Source organism: Coregonus lavaretus, assembly GCF_964263955.1.
Source record: "Coregonus lavaretus genome assembly, contig: HAP1_SCAFFOLD_505, whole genome shotgun sequence".
Classification (NCBI taxonomy): Eukaryota; Metazoa; Chordata; class Actinopteri; order Salmoniformes; family Salmonidae; genus Coregonus; species Coregonus lavaretus.
In genome coordinates, this window is record NW_028159576.1 from 7,781 (window position 1) to 29,353 (window position 21,573).

The 21,573-nt window shown below is 43.4% G+C and overlaps 1 protein-coding gene across 1 annotated transcript in view; it reads left to right on the forward strand.

Annotated features, from left to right (window-relative positions):
* Positions 1-250: 250 nt before the first annotated feature.
* The window catches only part of LOC311122697 (lysosomal-trafficking regulator-like), a gene marked incomplete at its 5' end in the record, with an annotated part of 38,392 nt that continues 17,069 nt past the window's right edge, over positions 251-21,573 (forward strand). The window contains 13 exons of the mRNA XM_084197031.1: positions 251-327; positions 575-763; positions 4,508-4,653; positions 5,174-5,335; positions 6,993-7,048; positions 7,131-7,283; positions 11,008-11,252; positions 11,385-11,451; positions 11,597-11,753; positions 12,266-12,406; positions 15,099-15,316; positions 15,564-15,794; positions 16,348-16,537. Coding sequence (XP_084053157.1) covers positions 251-327; positions 575-763; positions 4,508-4,653; positions 5,174-5,335; positions 6,993-7,048; positions 7,131-7,283; positions 11,008-11,252; positions 11,385-11,451; positions 11,597-11,753; positions 12,266-12,406; positions 15,099-15,316; positions 15,564-15,794; positions 16,348-16,537 — 2,032 coding nt within the window. The remainder of the gene's footprint in view (positions 328-574; positions 764-4,507; positions 4,654-5,173; positions 5,336-6,992; positions 7,049-7,130; positions 7,284-11,007; positions 11,253-11,384; positions 11,452-11,596; positions 11,754-12,265; positions 12,407-15,098; positions 15,317-15,563; positions 15,795-16,347; positions 16,538-21,573) is intronic.

A 21,573-nucleotide genomic window follows, 5' to 3' on the forward strand; every position in this document is an offset into this window, starting at 1 on the left:
CTGGCCAACGGTTAAACTCTGGAGCTAGAACTGTCTTGATGAGTCCTGGTTTATTTTCTCCAACAACCCAAGGGCTGATCTATCTACCTGATTATTGGAAGTCCCAGCCTTGACCCGTTTCATCTCGCAGGTCTCACTCTTGTCCCCTTTCATCTCACAGGTCTCACTCTTGTCCCGTTTCATCTCGCAGGTCTCACTCTTGTCCCGTTTCATCTCACCGGTCTCACTCTTGTCCCGTTTCATCTCACAGGAACAGTTGAAATACGAGGTGGAAGAGAAGAGCAGTAAGCTGGCCTGGGAGAAAAAGATTTCCAACACACAGAAAAGGTGAAGGATGATTGGTTCGTTAGACTCCAGAGCCGTGTCTTACTTCCTGTCAAACTACCTTGCTTTCCCCCGTACTTGTTTCCTCCATTCCTCTCAAAGCTCATTGGAGGAGGAGGTCAGAGGGAGGGACCTTGGAATGGATCCTCAGCGCCCATGTACTTTGAGAGGAATTCAGAAACCAAGGACAGAGGCAAAGAGTGACCATTGTTTTATACTAATGTATTGTCCATCTCTCTCCCTTGTCCAGTCTGATCCAGCGTCTGGACGGTAAGTCCAAGGACATCTCTAAGATCGCAGCCGACATCACCCAGAATGTGTCACTGAGACAGGGTATGGAGAGAAAGAAAGTGATCCAACACATCAGAGGGCTCTATAAGATGGACCTCAGTGCCTCAAGACACTGGCAGGAACTGGTTCAGACACTCACACACGACCGGTGAGGACTGGGGAGGGGGGGGGGGGGTCACACAGAGTTACACTGGGGGGGTCACACAGAGTTACACTGGGGAGGGGGGGTCACACAGAGTTACACTGGGGAGGGGGGGGGTCACACAGAGTTACACTGGGGGGGAGGGGGAGGGGGGGGGTCACACAGAGTTACACTGGGGGGGTCACACAGAGTTACACTGGGGAGGGGGGGGGTCACACAGAGTTACACTGGGGGGAGGGGGAGGGGGGGGGGTCACACAGAGTTACACTGGGGGGGGGGTCACACAGAGTTACACTGGGGGGGAGGTGGGGGGGGGGTCACACAGAGTTACACTGGGGGGGGGGGGTCACACAGAGTTACACTGGGGGGGGGGGGGTCACACAGAGTTACACTGGGGGGGAGGTGGGGGGGGGGTCACACAGAGTTACACTGGGGGGGTCACACAGAGTTACACTGGGGGGGAGGGGAGTCACTGGGCAGCTCACGGCTGTGCTTCCTTTGTAGTCTGTAACAGTTTGCAAGCCCTGCCACATCCGACGAGCGTCAGAGCCAGTGTAATACGATTCAATCTTAGTCCTGTATTGACTCTTTGCCTCTTTGATGGTTCGTGGGAGGGCATAGCGGGATTTCTTATACAGTTGAAGTCGGAAGTTTACATACACTTAGGTTGGAGTCATTAAAACTTGTTTTTCAACCACTCCACAAATCTTGTTAACAAACTATAGTTTTGCAAGTCGGTTAGGACATCTACTTTGTGCATGACACAAGTAATTTTTCCAACAATTGTTTACAGACAGATTATTTCACTTATAATTCACTGTATCACAATTCCAGTGGGTCAGAAGTTTACATACACTAAGTTGACTGTGCCTTTAAACAGCTTGGAAAATTCCAGAAAATGATGTCATGGCTTTAGAAGCTTCTGATAGGCTAATTGACATCATTTGAGTCAATTGGAGGTGTACCTGTGGATGTATTTCAAGGCCTACCTTCAAACTCAGTGCCTCTTTGCTTGACATCATGGGAAAATCAAAAGAAATCAGCCAAGACCTCAGAAAACAAATGGTAGACCTCCACAAGTCTGGTTCATCCTTGGGAGCAATTTCCAAACGCCTGAAGGCACCACGTTCATCTGTACAAACAATAGTACGCAAGTATAAACACCATGGGACCACGCAGCCGTCATACCGCTCAGGAAGGAGACGCGTTCTGTCTCCTAGAGATGAACGTACTTTGGTGCGAAAAGTGCAAATCAATCCCAGAACAACAGCAAAGGACGTTGTGAAGATGCTGGAGGAAACAGGTACAAAAGTATCTATATCCACAGTAAAACGTGTCCTATATCGACAGAACCTGAAAGGCTGCTCAGCAAGGAAGAAGCCACTGCTCCAAAACTGCCATAAAAAAGACAGACTACGGTTTGCAACTGCAAATGGGGACAAATATCTTACTTTTTGGAGAAATGTCCTCTGGTCTGATGAAACAAAAATAGAACTGTTTGGCAATACTGAACATCGATATGTTTGGAGGAAAAAGGGGGTTGCTTGCAAGCCGTAAAACACCATCCCAACCGTGAAGCACGGGGGTGGCAGCGTCATGCTGTGGGGGTACTTTGCTGCAGGAGGGACTGGTGCACTTCACAAAATAGATGGCATCATGAGGAAGGAAAATTATGTGGATATATTGAAGCAACATCTCAAGACATCAGTCAGGAAGTTAAATCTTGGTCGCAAATGGGTCTTCCAAATGGACAATGACCCCAAGCATACTTCCAAAGTTGTGGCAAAATGGCTTAAGGACAACAAAGTCCAGGTATTGGAGTGTCCATCACAAAGCCCTGACCTCAATCCTATAGAACATTTGTGGGCAGAACTGATAAAGTTTGTGTGAGCAAGGAGGCCTACAAACCTGACTCAGTTACACCAGCTCTGTCAGGAGGAAGCTTGTGGAAGGCTACCCAAAACGTTTGACCCAAGTTAAACAATTTAAAGGCAATGCTACCAAATACTAATTGAGTGTATGTAAACTTCTGACCCACTGGGAATGTGATGAAAGAAAATCTGAAATAAATCATTCTCTCTACTATTATTCTGACATTTCACATTCTTAAAAATAAAGTGGTGATCCTAACTGACCTAAGACAGGGAATGTTTACTAGGATTAAATGTCAGGAATTGTGAAAGACTGAGTTTAAATGTATTTGGCTAAGGTGTGTGTAAACTTCAACTGTAAGCGTCCGGGTTTGAGTCCCGCTCCTTGAAAGCGGCAGCTCTACCCTTTAGCTCAGTGCGGATGTTGCCTGTAATCCATGGCTTCTGGTTGGGGTATGTACATACGGTCACGGTGGGGACGACGTCATCGATGCACTTATTGATGAAGCCAGTGACTGATGGAGGAATCAGGAGGATAGAGTTATGGTCAGATTTACCAAATGGAGGGCGAGGGAGAGCTTTGTATGCGTCTCTGTGTGTGGAGTAAAGGTGGTCTAGAGTTTTTTTTCCTCTGGTTGCACATTTAACATGCTGGTAGAAATTAGGTAGAACGGATTTACGTTTCCCTGCATTAAAGTCCCCGGCCACTAGGAGCGCTGCCTCTGGATGAGCGTTTTCCTGTTTACTTATGGCCGTATACAGCTCATTCAGTGCAATCTTAATGCCATCATTGGTTTGTGGTGGTAAATAGACAGCTACGAAAAATATAGATGAAAACTCTCTTGGTAAATAGTGTGGTCTACAACTTATCATGAGATACTCTACCTCAGGCGAGCAAAACCTTGAGACTTCCTTAGTATTAGATTTTATGAACCAGCTGTTGTTTACAAATATACACAGACCGCCACCCCTTGTCTTACCGGAGTCAGCCGTTATATCTTGCCGATGTAGCGTATAGCCCGCCAGCTGTATGTTATCCATGTCGTCGTTCAGCCACGACTCTGCGAATCATAAGATATTACAGTTTTTAATGTCCCATTGGTAGGATAAGCGTAATCTTAGGTCGTCTAATTTATTTTCCAATGATTGAAGATTGGCTAATAGGATTGATGGAAGAGGCAGTTTACTCACTCGCCGTCGGATCCTCAAGGCACCCCGACCTACGGCCACGATATCTCTGTCTCTTTCTCATGCGAATGACAGGGATTTGGGCCTTGTCGGGTATCTGTAGGATATCCTTCGCGTCCGACTCGTTGATGTTAAAATCTTCGTCCAATACGAGGTGAGTAATCGCTGTCCTGATATCCAGAAGCTCTTTTTGGTCAAATAACGCGAGAAAACACTCATAATAGTACAATTGGTTAGAGGGCTGTAAAACGGCTGACATCTTCTTCGGTGCCATTTCCTCATGTAATAGAATGACTTGTTTCCTGTTCTAATAATGTTGGGAACCAGTTTATAATAGAATGACTTGTTTCCTGTTCTAATAATGTTGGGAACCAGTTTATAATAGAATGACTTGTTTCCTGTTCTAATAATGTCGGGAACCAGTTTATAATAGAATGACTTGTTTCCTGTTGTAATAATGTCGGGAACCAGTTTATAATAGCAATAAGGAACCTCAGTGGTCTGTGGTGTATGGTCAATATACCACGGCTATGCTCCATGTTGCGTTGTGCCTAAACAGCCCTTCTCTGTGGTATATTGGTCATATACCACACCCCCTCTGGGCTTATTGCTTAAATGTACTGTCATGTGTTACGTTACGTTACGCCATGCCATGCCATGCCATGCCAATACTATTTCATGTGTATTTCAGTGCTGTGTGGTATGACCAGATGTCGTACCCCACCTCCTGGCAACTGGACCCTACAGAGGGACCCAACAGGGAGAGAAGACGGCTGCAGAGGTGTTACCTCACCATCCCCAACAAGTACCTGCTCAAAGACCGACGCAAGCCAGACGGTACGCTGACCCTAACCCCTAACCCCTAACCCTCACCATCCCCAACAAGTACCTGCTCAAAGACCGACGCAAGCCAGACGGTACGCTGACCCTAACCCATAACCCCTAACCCTCACCATCCCCAACAAGTACCTGCTCAAAGACCGACGCAAGCCAGACGGTACGCTGACCCTAACCCATAACCCCTAACCCTCACCATCCCCAACAAGTACCTGCTCAAAGACCGACGCAAGCCAGACGGTACGCTGACCCTAACCCATAACCCCTAACCCTCACCATCCCCAACAAGTACCTGCTTAAAGACCGACACAAGCCAGACAGTAAAGACACCAATTGTTAGTCAGTCTGATCTTCAGCACCACAGGGGACGCCATTCTAACCGCTGCAAAAAAGAGCTTTCCAGATAGTATCTTCATTTTCGGAAATCTGGAAACCTGCTATGATTGAATCCAGCTTTATTGATACCGTTTGATCCTGTCTGTCTGTCTGTCTGTCTCTGTCTGTCTATCTCTCCTTTTAGACTCTGCAGCGCGGGCTCCACTGTCCTTCCTGTTTGAGGATAAGACCCACTCCTCCTTCTCCTCCACGGTGAAAGACAAGGCCACCAGCGAACCAATCAGATTCACCAGACGCTGCATCAGTGTTGCTCCGTCTAGAGAGACCTCAGGAGAGCTGCTGCTGGGTAAGAAACCACCTAACAGCCACGTTCCTGTATCTAGCTTGGTGTTCCTGTATCTAGCTTGGTGTTCCTGAATCTAGCTTGGTGTTCCTGTATCTAGCTTGGTGTTCCTGTATCTAGCTTGGTGTTCCTGTATCTAGCTTGGTGTTCCTGTATCTAGCTTGGTGTTCCTGTATCTAGCTTGGTGTTCCTGTATCTAGCTTGGTGTTCCTGTATCTAGCTTGGTGTTCCTGTATCTAGCTTGGTGTTCCTGTATCTAGCTTGGTGTTCCTGTATCTAGCTTGGTGTTCCTGTATCTAGCTTGGTGTTCCTGTATCTAGCTTGGTGTTCCTGTATCTAGCTTGGTGTTCCTGTATCTAGCTTGGTGTTCCTGTATCTAGCTTGGTGTTCCTGTATCTAGCTTGGTGTTCCTGTATCTAGCTTGGTGTTCCTGTATCTAGCTTGGTGTTCCTGTATCTAGCTTGGTGCTCCTGTATCTAGCTTGGTGCTCCTGTATCTAGCTTGGTGTTCCTGTATCTAGCTTGGTGCTCCTGTATCTAGCTTGGTGCTCCTGTATCTAGCTTGGTGCTCCTGTATCTAGCTTGGTGCTCCTGTATCTAGCTTGGTGTTCCTGTATCTAGCTTGGTGTTCCTGTATCTAGCTTGGTGTTCCTGTATCTAGCTTGGTGTTCCTGTATCTAGCTTGGGGTTCCTGTATCTAGCTTGGTGTTCCTGTATCTAGCTTGGTGTTCCTGTATCTAGCTTGGTGTTCCTGTATCTAGCTTGGTGTTCCTGTATCTAGCTTGGTGTTCCTGTATCTAGCTTGGTGCTCCTGTATCTAGCTTGGTGTTCCTGTATCTAGCTTGGTGTTCCTGTATCTAGCTTGGTGCTCCTGTATCTAGCTTGGTGCTCCTGTATCTAGCTTGGTGTTCCTGTATCTAGCTTGGTGTTCCTGTATCTAGCTTGGTGTTCCTGTATCTAGCTTGGTGTTCCTGTATCTAGCTTGGTACTCCTGTATCTAGCTTGGTGTTCCTGTATCTAGCCTGGTGTTCCTGTATCTAGCTTGGTGTTCCTGTATCTAGCTTGGTGTTCCTGTATCTAGCTTGGTGCTCCTGTATCTAGCTTGGTGCTCCTGTATCTAGCTTGGTGCTCCTGTATCTAGCTTGGTGTTCCTGTATCTAGCTTGGTGTTCCTGTATCTAGCTTGGTGCTCCTGTATCTAGCTTGGTGCTCCTGTATCTAGCTTGGTGCTCCTGTATCTAGCTTGGTGCTCCTGTATCTAGCTTGGTGCTCCTGTATATAGCTTGGTGCTCCTGTATCTAGCTTGGTGCTCCTGTATCTAGCTTGGTGCTCCTGTATCTAGCTTGGTGTTCCTGTATCTAGCTTGGTGTTCCTGTATCTAGCTTGGTGTTCCTGTATCTAGCTTGGTGCTCCTGTATCTAGCTTGGTGCTCCTGTATCTAGCTTGGTGTTCCTGTATCTAGCTTGGTGTTCCTGTATCTAGCTTGGTGTTCCTGTATCTAGCTTGGTGCTCCTGTATCTAGCTTGGTGCTCCTGTATCTAGCTTGGTGCTCCTGTATCTAGCTTGGTGCTCTGGACGTGGTCCCCATGAGGCTGTCTGAGGCTTTAGTTACTGGTGTGCTCTCTACTCACACAGTGACCTTTCGACCCTCTGCATCCACAGGGAAGTCTGGGATGTACTTTGTGGAGGATAACGCGGCTGACGCCCATGACAACCAGGTAACCCTCTCTCTACACTTGCACATTTAGAAAAATGATAGTGGTGTTGTTGTCTGGCTTCTCACTGTGTGTGTCGTGACAGAGTATCCAGGGTGAGACAGAGGCAGCATCATTCTCTTGGACCTATGAGGAGATAAAGGAGGTCCATAAGAGGTGGTGGCAGCTCAGAGACAACGCTGTAGAGATCTTCCTCTCCAACGGACGGACCCTGCTGCTAGCCTTCCACACCACCAAGGTAGGGTAGACTAAAGAGCACAGACCCTGCTGCTAGCCTTCCACACCAGGGTTGATAGTTCAGCATCTCCCTCTGTTTTACAAATGTGTCTTTTATACTGAACAAAAATATAAACGCAACATGTAAAGTGTTGGTCCCATGTTTCATGAGCTGAAATAAAAGATCACAGAAATGTTCCATACGCACAAAAAGTTTATTTCTCTCAAGTGTTGTGCACATACAGCACCAGTCAAAAGTTTGGACACACCTACTCCTTCAAGCGTTTTCTTTATTTTTAAAATGTTCTACATTGTAGAATAACAGTGAAGACATCAAAACTATGAAATAACACATATGGAATCATGTAGTAACCAAAAAAGTGTTAAACAAATCAAAATATATTTTATATTTGAGATTCTTCAAATAGCCACCCATTGCCTTGATGACAGCTTTGCACACTCTTGGCATTCTCTCAACCAGCTTCATGAGGTAGTCACCTGGAATGCATTTCAATTAACAGGTGTGCCTTCTTAAAAATTAATTTGTGGAATTTCTTTCCTTCTTAATGCGTTTGAGCCAATCAGTTGTTTTGTGACAAGGTAAGAGAACAGCTCAAATAATCAAAGAGAAACAACAGTCCATCATTACTTTAAGACATGAAGGTCAGTCAATCTGGAAAATGTAAAGAACTTTGAAAGTTTCTTCAAGTGCAGTCGCAAAAACTATCAAGCGCTATGATGAAACTGGCTCTCATGAGGACCGCCTCAGGAATGGAAGACCCAGAGTTACCTCTGCTGCAGAGGATAAGTTCATTAGAGTTACCAGCCTCAGAAATTGCAGCCCAAATAAATGCTTCACGGAGTTCAAGTCACAGACACATCTCAACATTAATCAGGCCTTCATGGTCGAATTGCTGCAAAGAAACCACTACTAAAGGACACCAATAAGAAGACGAGACTTGCCTGGGCCAAGAAAAACGAGCAATGGACATTAGAACGGTGGAAATCTGTCCTTTGGTCTGATGAGTCCAAATTTGAGATTTTTGGTTCCAAACGCCATGTCTTTGTGAGATGCGGTGTGGGTGAACGGATGATCTCTGCATGTGTGGTTCCCACCGTGAAGCATGGAGGAGGTGTTATGGTGTGGGGGTGCTTTGCTGGTGACACAGTCTGTGATTTATTTAGATTTCAAGGCACACTTAACCAGCATGGCTACCACAGCATTCTGCAGCGATACGCCATCCCATCTGCTTTTTCAACAGGATAATGACACAACACACCTTCAGGCCCCTCTAAAATGTGCAGTTTTGTCACACAACACAATGCCACAGATGTCTCAATTGGCATGCTGACTTGAATGTAGGAATGTCCACCAGAGCTGTTGCCAGATAATTGAATGTTCATTTCTCTACCATAAGCCGCCTCCAACGTCGTTTTAGATAATTTGGCAGTACGTCCATCCGGCCTCAATCGCAGACCACGTGTTTGAAGTCGTGTGGGCAAGCGGTTTGCTGATGTCAATGTTGTGAACAGAGTGCCCCATGGTGGCGGTGGGGTTATGGTATGGGCAGGCATAAGCTACGGACAACGAACACAATTGCATTTTACAGATGGCAATTTGAATGAACAAAAATACCATGACGAGATCCTGAGGCCCATTTTTTAAATGTATCTGTGACTAACAGATGCATACAGTTGAAGTCGTTCGTTTACATACACCTTAGCCAAATACATTTAAACTCTGTTTATCACAATTCCTGACATTTAATCCTAGTAAAAATTCCCTGTCTTAGGTCAGTTAGGATCACCACTTTATTTTAAGAATGTGAAATGTCAGAATAATAGAAAAGAGAATGATTTATTTCAGCTTTTATTTCTTTCATCACATTCCCAGTGGGTCAGAAGTTTACATACACTCAATTAGTATTTGGTAGCATTGCCTTTAAATTGTTTAACTTGGGTGAAACGTTTCGGGTAGCCTTCCACAAGATTCCCACAATAAGTTGGGTGAATTTTGGCCCATTCCTCCTGACAGAGCTGGTGTAACTGAGTCAGGTTTGTAGGCCTCCTTGCTCGCACACGCTTTTTCAGTTCTGCCCACAAATGTTCTATAGGATTGAGTTCAGGGATTTGTGATGGCCACTCCAATACCTTGACTTTGTTGTCCTTAAGCCATTTTGCCACAACTTTGGAAGTATGCTTAGGGTCATTGTCCATTTGGAAGACCCATTTGCGACCAAGCTTTAACTTCCTGACTGATGTCTTGAGATGTTGCTTCAATATATCCACATAATTTTCCTTCCTCATGATGCCATCTATTTTGTGAAGTGCACCAGTCCCTCCTGCAGCAAAGCACCCCCACAGCATGATGCTGCCACCCACGTTCTTCACGGTTGTGATGGTGTTCTTCGGCTTGCAAGCCTTCTCCTTTTTCCTCCAAACATAACGATGGTCATTATGGCCAAACAGTTCTATTTTTGTTTTATCATACCAGAGGACATTTCTCCAAAAAGTATGATCTTTGTCCCCATGTGCAATTGCAAACCGTAGTCTGGCTTTTTTATGGCGGTTTTGGAGCAGTGGCTTCTTCCTTGCTGAGCGGCGTTTCAGGTTCTGTCGATATAGGACTCGTTTTACTGTGGATATAGATACTTTTGTACCTGTTTCCTCCAGCATCTTCACAAGGTCCTTTGCTGTTGTTCTGGGATTGATTTGCACTTTTCGCACCAAAGTACGTTCATCTCTAGGAGACAGAACGCGTCTCATTCCTGAGCGGTATGACGGCTGCGTTGTCCCATGGTGTTTATACTTGCGTACTATTGTTTGTACAGATGAACGTGGTACCTTCAGCCATTTGGAAATTGCTCCCAAGGATGAACCAGACTTGTGGAGGTCTGCAATTTTTTTTCTGAGGTCTTGGCTGATTTCTTTTGATTTTCCCATGATGTCAAGCAAAGAGGCACTGAGTTTGAAGGTAGGCCTTGAAATACATCCACAGGTACACCTCCAATTGACTCAAATGATGTCAATTAGCCAATCAGAAGCTTCTAAAGCCATGACATAATTTTCTGGAATTTTCCAAGCTGTTTAAAGGCACAGTCAACTTAGTGTATGTAAACTTCTGACCCACTGGAATTGTAATACAGTGAATTATAAGTGAAATAATCTGTCTGTAAACAATTGTTGGAAAAATGTACTTGTGTCATGCACAAAGTAGATGTCCTAACCGACTTGCCAAAAACTATAGTCTGTTAACAAGAAATTTGTGGAGTGGTTGAAAAACAAGTTTTAATGACTCCAATCTGTATGTAAACTTCTGACTTCAACAGTATCTGTATTCCCAGTCATTTGAAATCCATAGATTAGGGCCTAATGAATTTATTTCAATTGACTGATTTCCTCATATGAACTTTAACTCAGTAAAATCAATGAAATTGTTGCATGTTGCGTTTATATTTTTGTTCAGTATAGAATTTCCTGGCTAGCATTTTGGAGCATGTAGCAATGCTAGTGGAAAGTGATTGTATCAGCTAGCGTAACGTAACACAAAAGTGAACTATCCCTTTAAGTCAAACACTTGGAATTAATTAAAATGTTCTATTTCCTGTTCCATGACAATGTGTAACACAACATCCTGCATAGCTAATTGTGTTCTGGCTTTGCATACTTCCTTTGATAATAAATTAGGCTTAGTATTAGTATTACACATGCAATAAAACGAGATTTTCCATTTCCTGTTCCCGTAGTTCCGTGATGACGTGTACCACAACATCCTGACCTCCGACCTTCCCAATCTCCTGGAGTACGGCAACCTCACGGCGTTAACACACCTGTGGGGCTCGGGGCAGATCAGTAACTTTGAGTACTTGACGCACCTCAACAAGCACTCTGGGCGGAGCTTCAACGACCTGATGCAGTACCCTGTCTTCCCCTTCATACTGAAGGACTACATCTCCGAGACACTGGACCTGGGGGACAGCGCCATCTACAGGTCAGTTATAGTACTAGCACTGTTAGCTAAGGGTCAGTGTTATAAGGAACTGACACTACGGATCAAAAGGAAAACAGAACAGGAAGCTTTTTCTCTTCCCCCTTTATCCCTTGTTATCTGGACTGTTTTCAGGAACCTGAACAAGCCCATAGCAGTCCAGTCTAAAGAGAAGGAGGATCGCTATGTGGACAATTACAAGGTAAACAGCTTAGTACAGCCTTACTGTATTACTGCTTCTTGGATAGGCAATCTAAATCTAATCAGAATATGTGATCGGTGTACAGTTTTCCTCATGTATTCATTACACGTCATATAAACTGGAGCTTCTGCTTGAACTTTTTCAGTACTTAGAGGAGGAGTATCGGAAGGGAGCGCATGACGACGATCCCATGCCTCCTGTCCAGCCGTACCATTACGGATCTCACTACTCCAACTCCGGCACTGTGCTACACTTCCTGGTTCGCATGCCTCCGTTCACCAAGATGTTCCTGGCCTACCAGGGTAAGTCACCACACAGATGTGTACTTCTTTAATGCAGCTGACGGAAACCTTCTCTTCTTAAAAAATAGCTCTTTTCATTCAGCTGCAAAAAAAGCTCTTAGAAAGGATCACTGACATCTGCATTACGTTATTAGCATGATCCTGATCTGATCCATTACAATGGCTGGCCTGCATCAAAGGCTTTCTCTGTAAGGCTTTCTCTTCTCCTCAAACTTCTCTCCGACTCCCCCTCTCTGACTCCCCCTCTTCTCCCCTTCTATGTCTCTTACTCTCTACCGCTCATCCAGCTTGCTCTCTTCGTCTGCTCTTGTCTTTCCAACCCTCTTCCTCTGCTCTTGTCTTTCCAACCCTCTTCGTCTGAAGCCTCTCATCTTTGTTGATAGGAGTGTAATTGAATGCAGAAGCGGTGGTTCACACGAGGCCCTGAAAGGAAGCTCATTCACAAAGATCAAGCTTTACAGTGTGTTTGTCCCGTATCATCAGAACACAGGTTTAATTACTGTGTGTTACAGATCAGAGCTTTGATATCCCCGACCGGACGTTCCACTCTATGAATACAACATGGCGTCTCTCCTCCTTCGAGAGCATGACTGACGTCAAGGAGCTAATACCGGAGTTCTTCTACCTCCCTGAGTTCCTGGTCAACAGAGAGGGTAAAACCACACACACACCTCTATAACCTGTCTATATAACTCCTCTATACCTCCCAGAGTTCCTGGTCAACACACACATCTCTATAACCTGTCTATATAACTCCTCTATACCTCCCTGAGTTCCTGGTCAACACACACATCTCTATAACCTGTCTATATAACTCCTCTATACCTCCCTGAGTTCCTGGTCAACACACACACCTCTATAACCTGTCTATATAACTCCTCTATACCTCCCTGAGTTCCTGGTCAACACACACACCTCTATAACCTGTCTATATAACTCCTCTATACCTCCCTGAGTTCCTGGTCAACACACACACCTCTATAACCTGTCTATATAACTCCTCTATACCTCCCTGAGTTCCTGGTCAACACACACACCTCTATAACCTGTCTATATAACTCCTCTATACCTCCCAGAGTTCCTGGTCAACACACACACCTCTATAACCTGTCTATATAACTCCTCTATACCTCCCTGAGTTCCTGGTCAACACACACACCTCTATAACCTGTCTATATAACTCCTCTATACCTCCCTGAGTTCCTGGTCAACACACACATCTCTATAACCTGTCTATATAACTCCTCTATACCTCCCTGAGTTCCTGGTCAACACACACACCTCTATAACCTGTCTATATAACTCCTCTATACCTCCCTGAGTTCCTGGTCAACACACGCATCTCTATAACCTGTCTATATAACTCCTCTATACCTCCCAGAGTTCCTGGTCAACACACACACCTCTATAACCTGTCTATATAACTCCTCTATACCTCCCTGAGTTCCTGGTCAACACACACACCTCTATAACCTGTCTATATAACTCCTCTATACCTCCCTGAGTTCCTGGTCAACACACACATCTCTATAACCTGTCTATATAACTCCTCTATACCTCCCTGAGTTCCTGGTCAACACACACATCTCTATAACCTGTCTATATAACTCCTCTATACCTCCCTGAGTTCCTGGTCAACACACACATCTCTATAACCTGTCTATATAACTCCTCTATACCTCCCAGAGTTCCTGGTCAACACACGCATCTCTATAACCTGTCTATATAACTCCTCTATACCTCCCAGAGTTCCTGGTCAACACAAACACCTCTATAACCTGTCTATATAACTCCTCTATACCTCCCAGAGTTCCTGGTCAACACACACACCTCTATAACCTGTCTATATAACTCCTCTATACCTCCCTGAGTTCCTGGTCAACACACACATCTCTATAACCTGTCTATATAACTCCTCTATACCTCCCTGAGTTCCTGGTCAACACACACATCTCTATAACCTGTCTATATAACTCCTCTATACCTCCCAGAGTTCCTGGTCAACACACGCATCTCTATAACCTGTCTATATAACTCCTCTATACCTCCCTGAGTTCCTGGTCAACACACACATCTCTATAACCTGTCTATATAACTCCTCTATACCTCCCTGAGTTCCTGGTCAACACACACACCTCTATAACCTGTCTATATAACTCCTCTATACCTCCCTGAGTTCCTGGTCAACACACACATCTCTATAACCTGTCTATATAACTCCTCTATACCTCCCAGAGTTCCTGGTCAACACACACACCTCTATAACCTGTCTATATAACTCCTCTATACCTCATACATCAACCCTACTGTGGAGTTATTTTACCTGCCTGAGTTCCTGGTTAACAGAGAAATGACGAGATGGGCAGAAAACTAATCTGTATTACAGTAAGAAATGCTTTACTGTAGATATCCGTATTACCAGTAAGAAATGCTTTACTGTAGATATCCGTATTACCAGTAAGAAATGCTTTACTGTAGATATCCGTATTACAGTAAGAAATGCTTTACTGTAGATATCTATATTACCAGTAATAAATGCTTTACTGTAGATATCCATATTACCAGTAAGAAATGCTTTAATGTAGATATCCATATTACCAGTAATAAATGCTTTACTGTAGATGTCTGTATTACAGTAAGAAATGCTTTATTGTAGATATCCGTATTACCAGTAATAAATGCTTTACAGTAGATATCCGTATTACCAGTAATAAATGCTTTACTGTAGGGAATGGCCGGCAGGGATGTAGCTCAGTTGATAGAGCATGGTGTTTGCAACGCCAGGGTTGTGGGTTCGATTCCCACAGGGGGTATGAAAAAAATAAAAATAATGTATGCACTAACTGTAAGTCGCTCTGGATAAGAGCGTCTGCTAAATGACTAAAATGTAAATGTATATCCGTATTACCAGTAAGAAATGCTTTACTGTAGATATCCATATTACCAGTAAGAAATGCTTTACTGTAGATATCCGTATTACAGTAAGAAATGATTTACTGTAGATATCCGTATTACCAGTAAGAAATGCTTTACTGTAGATATCCATATTACCATTAAGAAATGCTTTAATGTAGATATCCGTATTACAGTAAGAAATGCTTTACTGTAGATATCGTATTACAGTAAGAAATGCTTTACTGTAGATATCCGTATTACCAGTAAGAAATGCTTTAATGTAGATATCCATATTACCAGTAAGAAATGCTTTACTGTAGATATCCGTATTACCAGTAAGAAATGCTTTACTGTAGATATCCATATTACAGTAAGACATGCTTTACTGTAGATATCTGTATTACAGTAAGAAATGCTTTACTGTAGACCTCCTTTCCTCTTTCCCTCCAGGTTTTGACTTTGGTGTGCGTCAAAACAGTGAGCGTGTGAACCACGTCAACCTGCCACCCTGGGCGCGTAACGACCCTCGTCTCTTCATCCTGATCCACCGCCAGGCCCTGGAGTCAGACCAGGTCTCTCAGACCCTCTGTCAGTGGATTGACCTGGTGTTTGGGTTGAAACAGAAGGGCAAGGCTGCTGTTCATGCCATCAACGTATTCCACCCAGCTGTGAGTAGCTGTTATATACCTGGGCCATATAAATGCCACCAGACGGAAGGAAACCGACTGGGACAGAGAGGGACTGCCTGGATTTGGACAAAAAAATAAACATTGGATTTTGGTTTAACGTTGCAAAATGTTTTTGTGTGTTCCCTAATGAACACAACCTTGGACAGGAAGAGACATTAGCTTGTATTTTAACTGTTTTCGACAAGTATGTCAATTATATTTTTTTCCCCTCTCCCCTCGTCCGTAGACATACTTCGGTATGGACGTGTCGTCAGTGGAGGACCCGGTGCAGCGGCGTGCGTTGGAGACCATGATCAAGACGTACGGACAGACGCCCAGACAGCTTTTCTCTGCGTCCCACATCAGCAGAGCCGGACCCAGGCTCATTATGGAGGGAGAGCTTCCTGCTGCCATGGGTCTCCTGGTGCAGCTGGCCTTCAGAGAGACCAGGGAACAGGTCAAAGAGATAGTTTACCCGGTAGGTTAAAGGTCAAAGGTTAGGGTTAGTATTTAGGGTCAGGCGTTACGGTCTCCTGGTGCAGCTGGCCTTCAGAGAGACCAGGGAACAGGTCAAAGAGATAGTTTACCCGGTAGGTTAAAGGTCAAAGGTTAGGGTTAGTATTTAGGGTCAGGCGTTACGGTCTCCTGGTGCAGTTGGCCTTCAGAGAGACCAGGGAACAGGTCAAAGAGACTTCTCGTGTCCTCTCTCCTCTTCAAAACCCATTGGATGAGAAGGTCAGAGGGGAGGGACCTCTAGCTTTCTCATCCAATGGGTTTTGAGAAGGAGACAAGGAGAGAGGACGCGAGGAGTATGCAATTGAGACCTTCCAATAGTCTACCCGATAGGTCAAAGTTCAAACTGGGGAGTTATGGGAAGTGTAGCGTAGTCTCCTTGAAAAACAGTTGTTGCTAAGTGGACTTTACTTGCTACATGAAGATGAAGTGAAGTGAAGTGAAATTAAATGATATGGGTCTGGGTGGGTTATGCAGTGCTGTTGAATACTCATCCTTCTCCCCTCCATCCTCCACAGAGTCCCCTGTCCTGGATCAAGGGTCTGAAGTGGGGTGAGTATGTGGGCTCGCCCAGCTCTCCAGACCCTGCAGTGTGTTTCAGCCAGCCCCATGGGGAGAGGTTTGGATCTTTACTGGCTCTCCCTACCAGAGCCATCTGTGGACTGTCACGCAACTTCTGTCTCATGATGATCTACAGCAAGGAACAAGGTGACACATTACAGTATACTAGAAAATGATAGATTTCCTAATAGGCTAGTGACAGGGTCTCCACATTTTTTGAAATACCCGAGGCAGATCAAAACACAGCCATGTTTTTTCACATTACTAATGTCTCCCATTCATGAATTGGACGGTTGTGTAAAAATGTTTTGCTGCAGAAGTAGTTAAATTGACATATATTATGACTCAAAACATGCAGAATAATGCCCAGCTGTAGGAGAGTGGAGGGGGGGGGACACAAACTCATGTAACCCAATAATGCCCAGCTGTAGGAGAGTGGGGAGGGGTTAAAACTCATGTAACCCAATAATGCCCAGCTGTAGGAGAGGGGAGGGGTTAAAACTCATGTAACCCAATAATGCCCAGCTGTAGGAGAGTGGGGAGGGGTTAAAACTCATGTAACCCAATAATGCCCAGCTGTAGGAGAGGGGGGAGGGGTTAAAACTCATGTAACCCAATAATGCCCAGCTGGAGGAGAGGGGGGAGGGGTTAAAACTCATGTAACCCAATAATGCCCAGCTGGAGGAGAGGGGGGAGGGGTTAAAACTCATGTAACCCAATAATGCCCAGCTGTAGGAGAGTGGGGAGGGGTTAAAACTCATGTAACCCAATAATGCCCAGCTGTAGGAGAGTGGGGAGGGGTTAAAACTCATGTAACCCAATAATGCCCAGCTGTAGGAGAGGGGAGGGGTTAAAACTCATGTAACCCAATAATGCCCAGCTGTAGGAGAGGGGGGAGGGGTTAAAACTCATGTAACCCAATAATGCCCAGCTGTAGGAGAGGGGAGGGGTTAAAACTCATGTAACCCAATAATGCCCAGCTGGAGGAGAGGGGGGAGGGGTTAAAACTCATGTAACCCAATAATGCCCAGCTGTAGGAGAGGGGAGGGGTTAAAACTCATGTAACCCAATAATGCCCAGCTGGAGGAGAGGGGGGAGGGGTTAAAACTCATGTAACCCAATAATGCCCAGCTGTAGGAGAGTGGGGAGGGGTTAAAACTCATGTAACCCAATAATGCCCAGCTGTAGGAGAGGGGAGGGGTTAAAACTCATGTAACCCAATAATGCCCAGCTGTAGGAGAGTGGGGAGGGGTTAAAACTCATGTAACCCAATAATGCCCAGCTGTAGGAGAGGGGAGGGGTTAAAACTCATGTAACCCAATAATGCCCAGCTTGATATTGCTAAAATTGGTAATACAATTAGTCAGTTGTCTTCCCTACATACACAAACAAACAGCATTCAATAATTGGCATATACATTAGTCTTACAGAATTCCCACGTGGGCGAGGATATTGGAAATATAATCAAACCTAGTGGATGACAACTTGTTTTTAACCAGAACAGAATAATTTATAACTGACTTTTTCCGACATAACATAGGTACAGCAGATCCCCTTATTGTAATGGACACGTTTAAATGTGCCTTTAGAGGCCATGCAATTCAGTACTCATTTCTAAAATGAGTCCCCTGTAGCTCAGTTGGTAGAGCAAGGCGCTTGCAACGCCAGGGTTGTGGGTTCGTTTCCCACGGGGGGCCAGTATGAAAATGTATGCACTCACTAACTGTAAGTCGCTCTGGATAAGAGCGTCTGCTAAATGACTAAAATGTGAAACAAAAGCAATTTAGGTCAAAAGAGTTCATATTAACAAAGGAAATAGAAGGACTAACAGTACAGCTAGATAGCAATACAAACTGTAACATAGAGGCACATAATAAGTTAGAGGAAAAACTAATAGAAATGGAGGAACTTATTCAAGAAAGATCAAGTGTAATATATTATAAAAATAAAGCGAACTGGATGGAATATGGGATAAAATGCACCAAATTATTTTTCTTCAACATAGAAATGCTACCAAAAATAATTTACTGAAACTTGTTCCAACAGCCATATCTCAGACTGCCCATCTTAATCTTTTATTTTTATTGGCCAGTCTGAGATATGGCTTTTTCTTTGCAACTCTGCCTAGAAGGTCAGCATCCCGGAGTCACCTCTTCACTGTTGACGTTGAGACTGGTGTTTTTAATTAAGCTGCCAGTTGAGGACCTGTGAGGCGTCTGTTTCTCAAACTAGACACTCAAATGTATTTGTCCTCTTGCTCAGTTGTGCACCGGGGCCTCCTACTCCTCTTTCTATTCTGGTTAGAGCCAGTTTGCGCTGTTCTGTGAAGGGAGTAGTACACAGCGTTGTACGAGATCTTCAGTTTCTTGGCAATTTCTCGCAAGGAATAGCCTTCATTTCTCAGAACAAGAATAGACTGATGAGTTTCAGAAGAAAGTTATTTGTTTCTGGCCATTTTGAGCCTGTAATCGAACCCACAATTGCTGATGCTCCAGATAATAATAATAATAATAATAATAATATGCCATTTAGCAGACGCTTTTATCCAAAGCGACTTAGTCATGCGTGCATCATTTTTTTTGTGTATGGGTGGTCCCAGGGATCGAACCCACTACCTTGGCGTTACAAGTCTCAACTAGTCTCAAGAAGGCCAGTTTAATTGCTTCTTTAATCAGCACAACAGTTTTCAGCTGTGCTAACATAATTGCAAAAGGGTTTTCTAATGATCAATTAGCCTTTTAAAATGATAAACTTGGATTAGCAAACACAACGTGCCATTGGAACACAGGACTGACGGTTGCTGATAATGGGCCTCTGTACGCCTATGTAGATATTCCATTAAAAATCAGCCGTTTCCGGCTACAATAGCCATTTACAACATTAACAATGTCTACACTGTATTTCTGATCAATTTGATGTTATTTTAATGGACAAAAAAATTACTTTTCTTTCGAAAACAAGGACATTTCTAAGTGACCCCAAACTTTTGAACGGTAGTGTGTGTTTTCGTTTGTCATCTCCACTAACCAAATTTAATTGTAAGGACTCTATTAATAATGTAAAATGAACAGCTGTACAGAAAGACTCATGTGAAGGCCTAATTATGGAGAAGGAACCTCTAGATGCAATTAAAGCCTTCAAGTCAGGACAAACTCCAGGGCTGGATGGCATACCAGTTGAGGTATATCAAATATTGTTTTATGTACTCAGAGGTCCTTTATTAGCATGTTTTAACCACTCCTATAAAAATGGTAGATTATCAGACACTCAACAAGAAGGTCTGATTTCATTATTACTGAAACAGGACCCAGGTGGTAAATATAAAATATAAAAAAGTGGAGACCCCTTACACTTCAGTGTTGTGATGCAAAAATTCTAGCAAAATGCATAGTATTAAAAAGGTATTGTCAGATATTATTCATCCTAATCAGACAGGTTCTTTACATGGACGATACATTGGAGATAATATAAGACAAGTACTGGAAACAATAGAACACTATGAAAAATCTGGGAAACCAGGCCTGCTATTCATAACAGACTTTGAAAAGGCTTTTGATAAAGTACGACTGGAATGTATATATAAACTTTCTGAGAAGTAGCCATTATTTACTATTTTACAGCTAGGATTACTGTATATAACTTTAACCCATTTTATAAGAGAGTCACTTACAGTACATCACAATACATGCTGTTAACTAAAGTCACTTACAGTACATCATAATACATGCTGTTAACTAAAGTCACTTACAGTACATTATAATACATGCTGTTAACTAAAGTCACTTACAGTACATCATAATACATGCTGTTAACTAAAGTCACTTACAGTACATTATAATACATGCTGTTAACTAAAGTCACTTACAGTACATTATAATACATGCTGTTAACTAAAGTCACTTACAGTACATTATAATACATGCTGTTAACTAAAGTCACTTACAGTACATCATAATACATGCTGTTAACTAAAGTCACTTACAGTACATTATAATACATGCTGTTAACTAAAGTCACTTACAGTACATTATAATACATGCTGTTAACTAAAGTCACTTACAGTACATTATAATACATGCTGTTAACTAAAGTCACTTACAGTACATTATAATACATGCTGTTAACTAAAGTCACTTACAGTACATCATAATACATGCTGTTAACTAAAGTCACTTACAGTACATTATAATACATGCTGTTAACTAAAGTCACTTACAGTACATTATAATACATGCTGTTAACTAAAGTCACTTGCAGTACATTATAATACATGCTGTTAACTAAAGTCACTTACAGTACATCATAATACATGCTGTTAACTAAAGTCACTTACAGTACATTATAATACATGCTGTTAACTAAAGTCACTTACAGTACATTATAATACATGCTGTTAACTAAAGTCACTTACAGTACATTATAATACATGCTGTTAACTAAAGTCACTTACAGTACATTATAATACATGCTGTTAACTAAAGTCACTTACAGTACATTATAATACATGCTGTTAACTAAAGTCACTTACAGTACATCATAATACATGCTGTTAACTAAAGTCACTTACAGTACATTATAATACATGCTGTTAACTAAAGTCACTTACAGTACATTATAATACATGCTGTTAACTAAAGTCACTTACAGTACATTATAATACATGCTGTTAACTAAAGTCACTTGCAGTACATTATAATACATGCTGTTAACTAAAGTCACTTACAGTACATTATAATACATGCTGTTAACTAAAGTCACTTACAGTACATTATAATACATGTTTAGTATGTGTCTGTGATCCCTATGGGCCCTGGTCAAACGTAGTGCACTATATAGGGAATAGGACACAAACACACTGTATAGGGAATAGGGTGCTATTTGGGACAAACACAGTACTGACCCTCTCTCCCTCTGTGTCTCTAGGTGTGAGGAGTACTGACCCTCTCTCCCTCTGTGTCTCTAGGTGTGAGGGGTACTGACCCTCTCTCCCTCTGTGTCTCTAGGTGTGAGGAGTACTGACCCTCTCTCCCTCTGTGTCTCTAGGTGTGAGGAGTACTGACCCTCTCTCCCTCTGTGTCTCTAGGTGTGAGGGGTACTGACCCTCTCTCCCTCTGTGTCTCTAGGTGTGAGGAGTACTGACCCTCTCTCCCTCTGTGTCTCTAGGTGTGAGGAGTACTGACCCT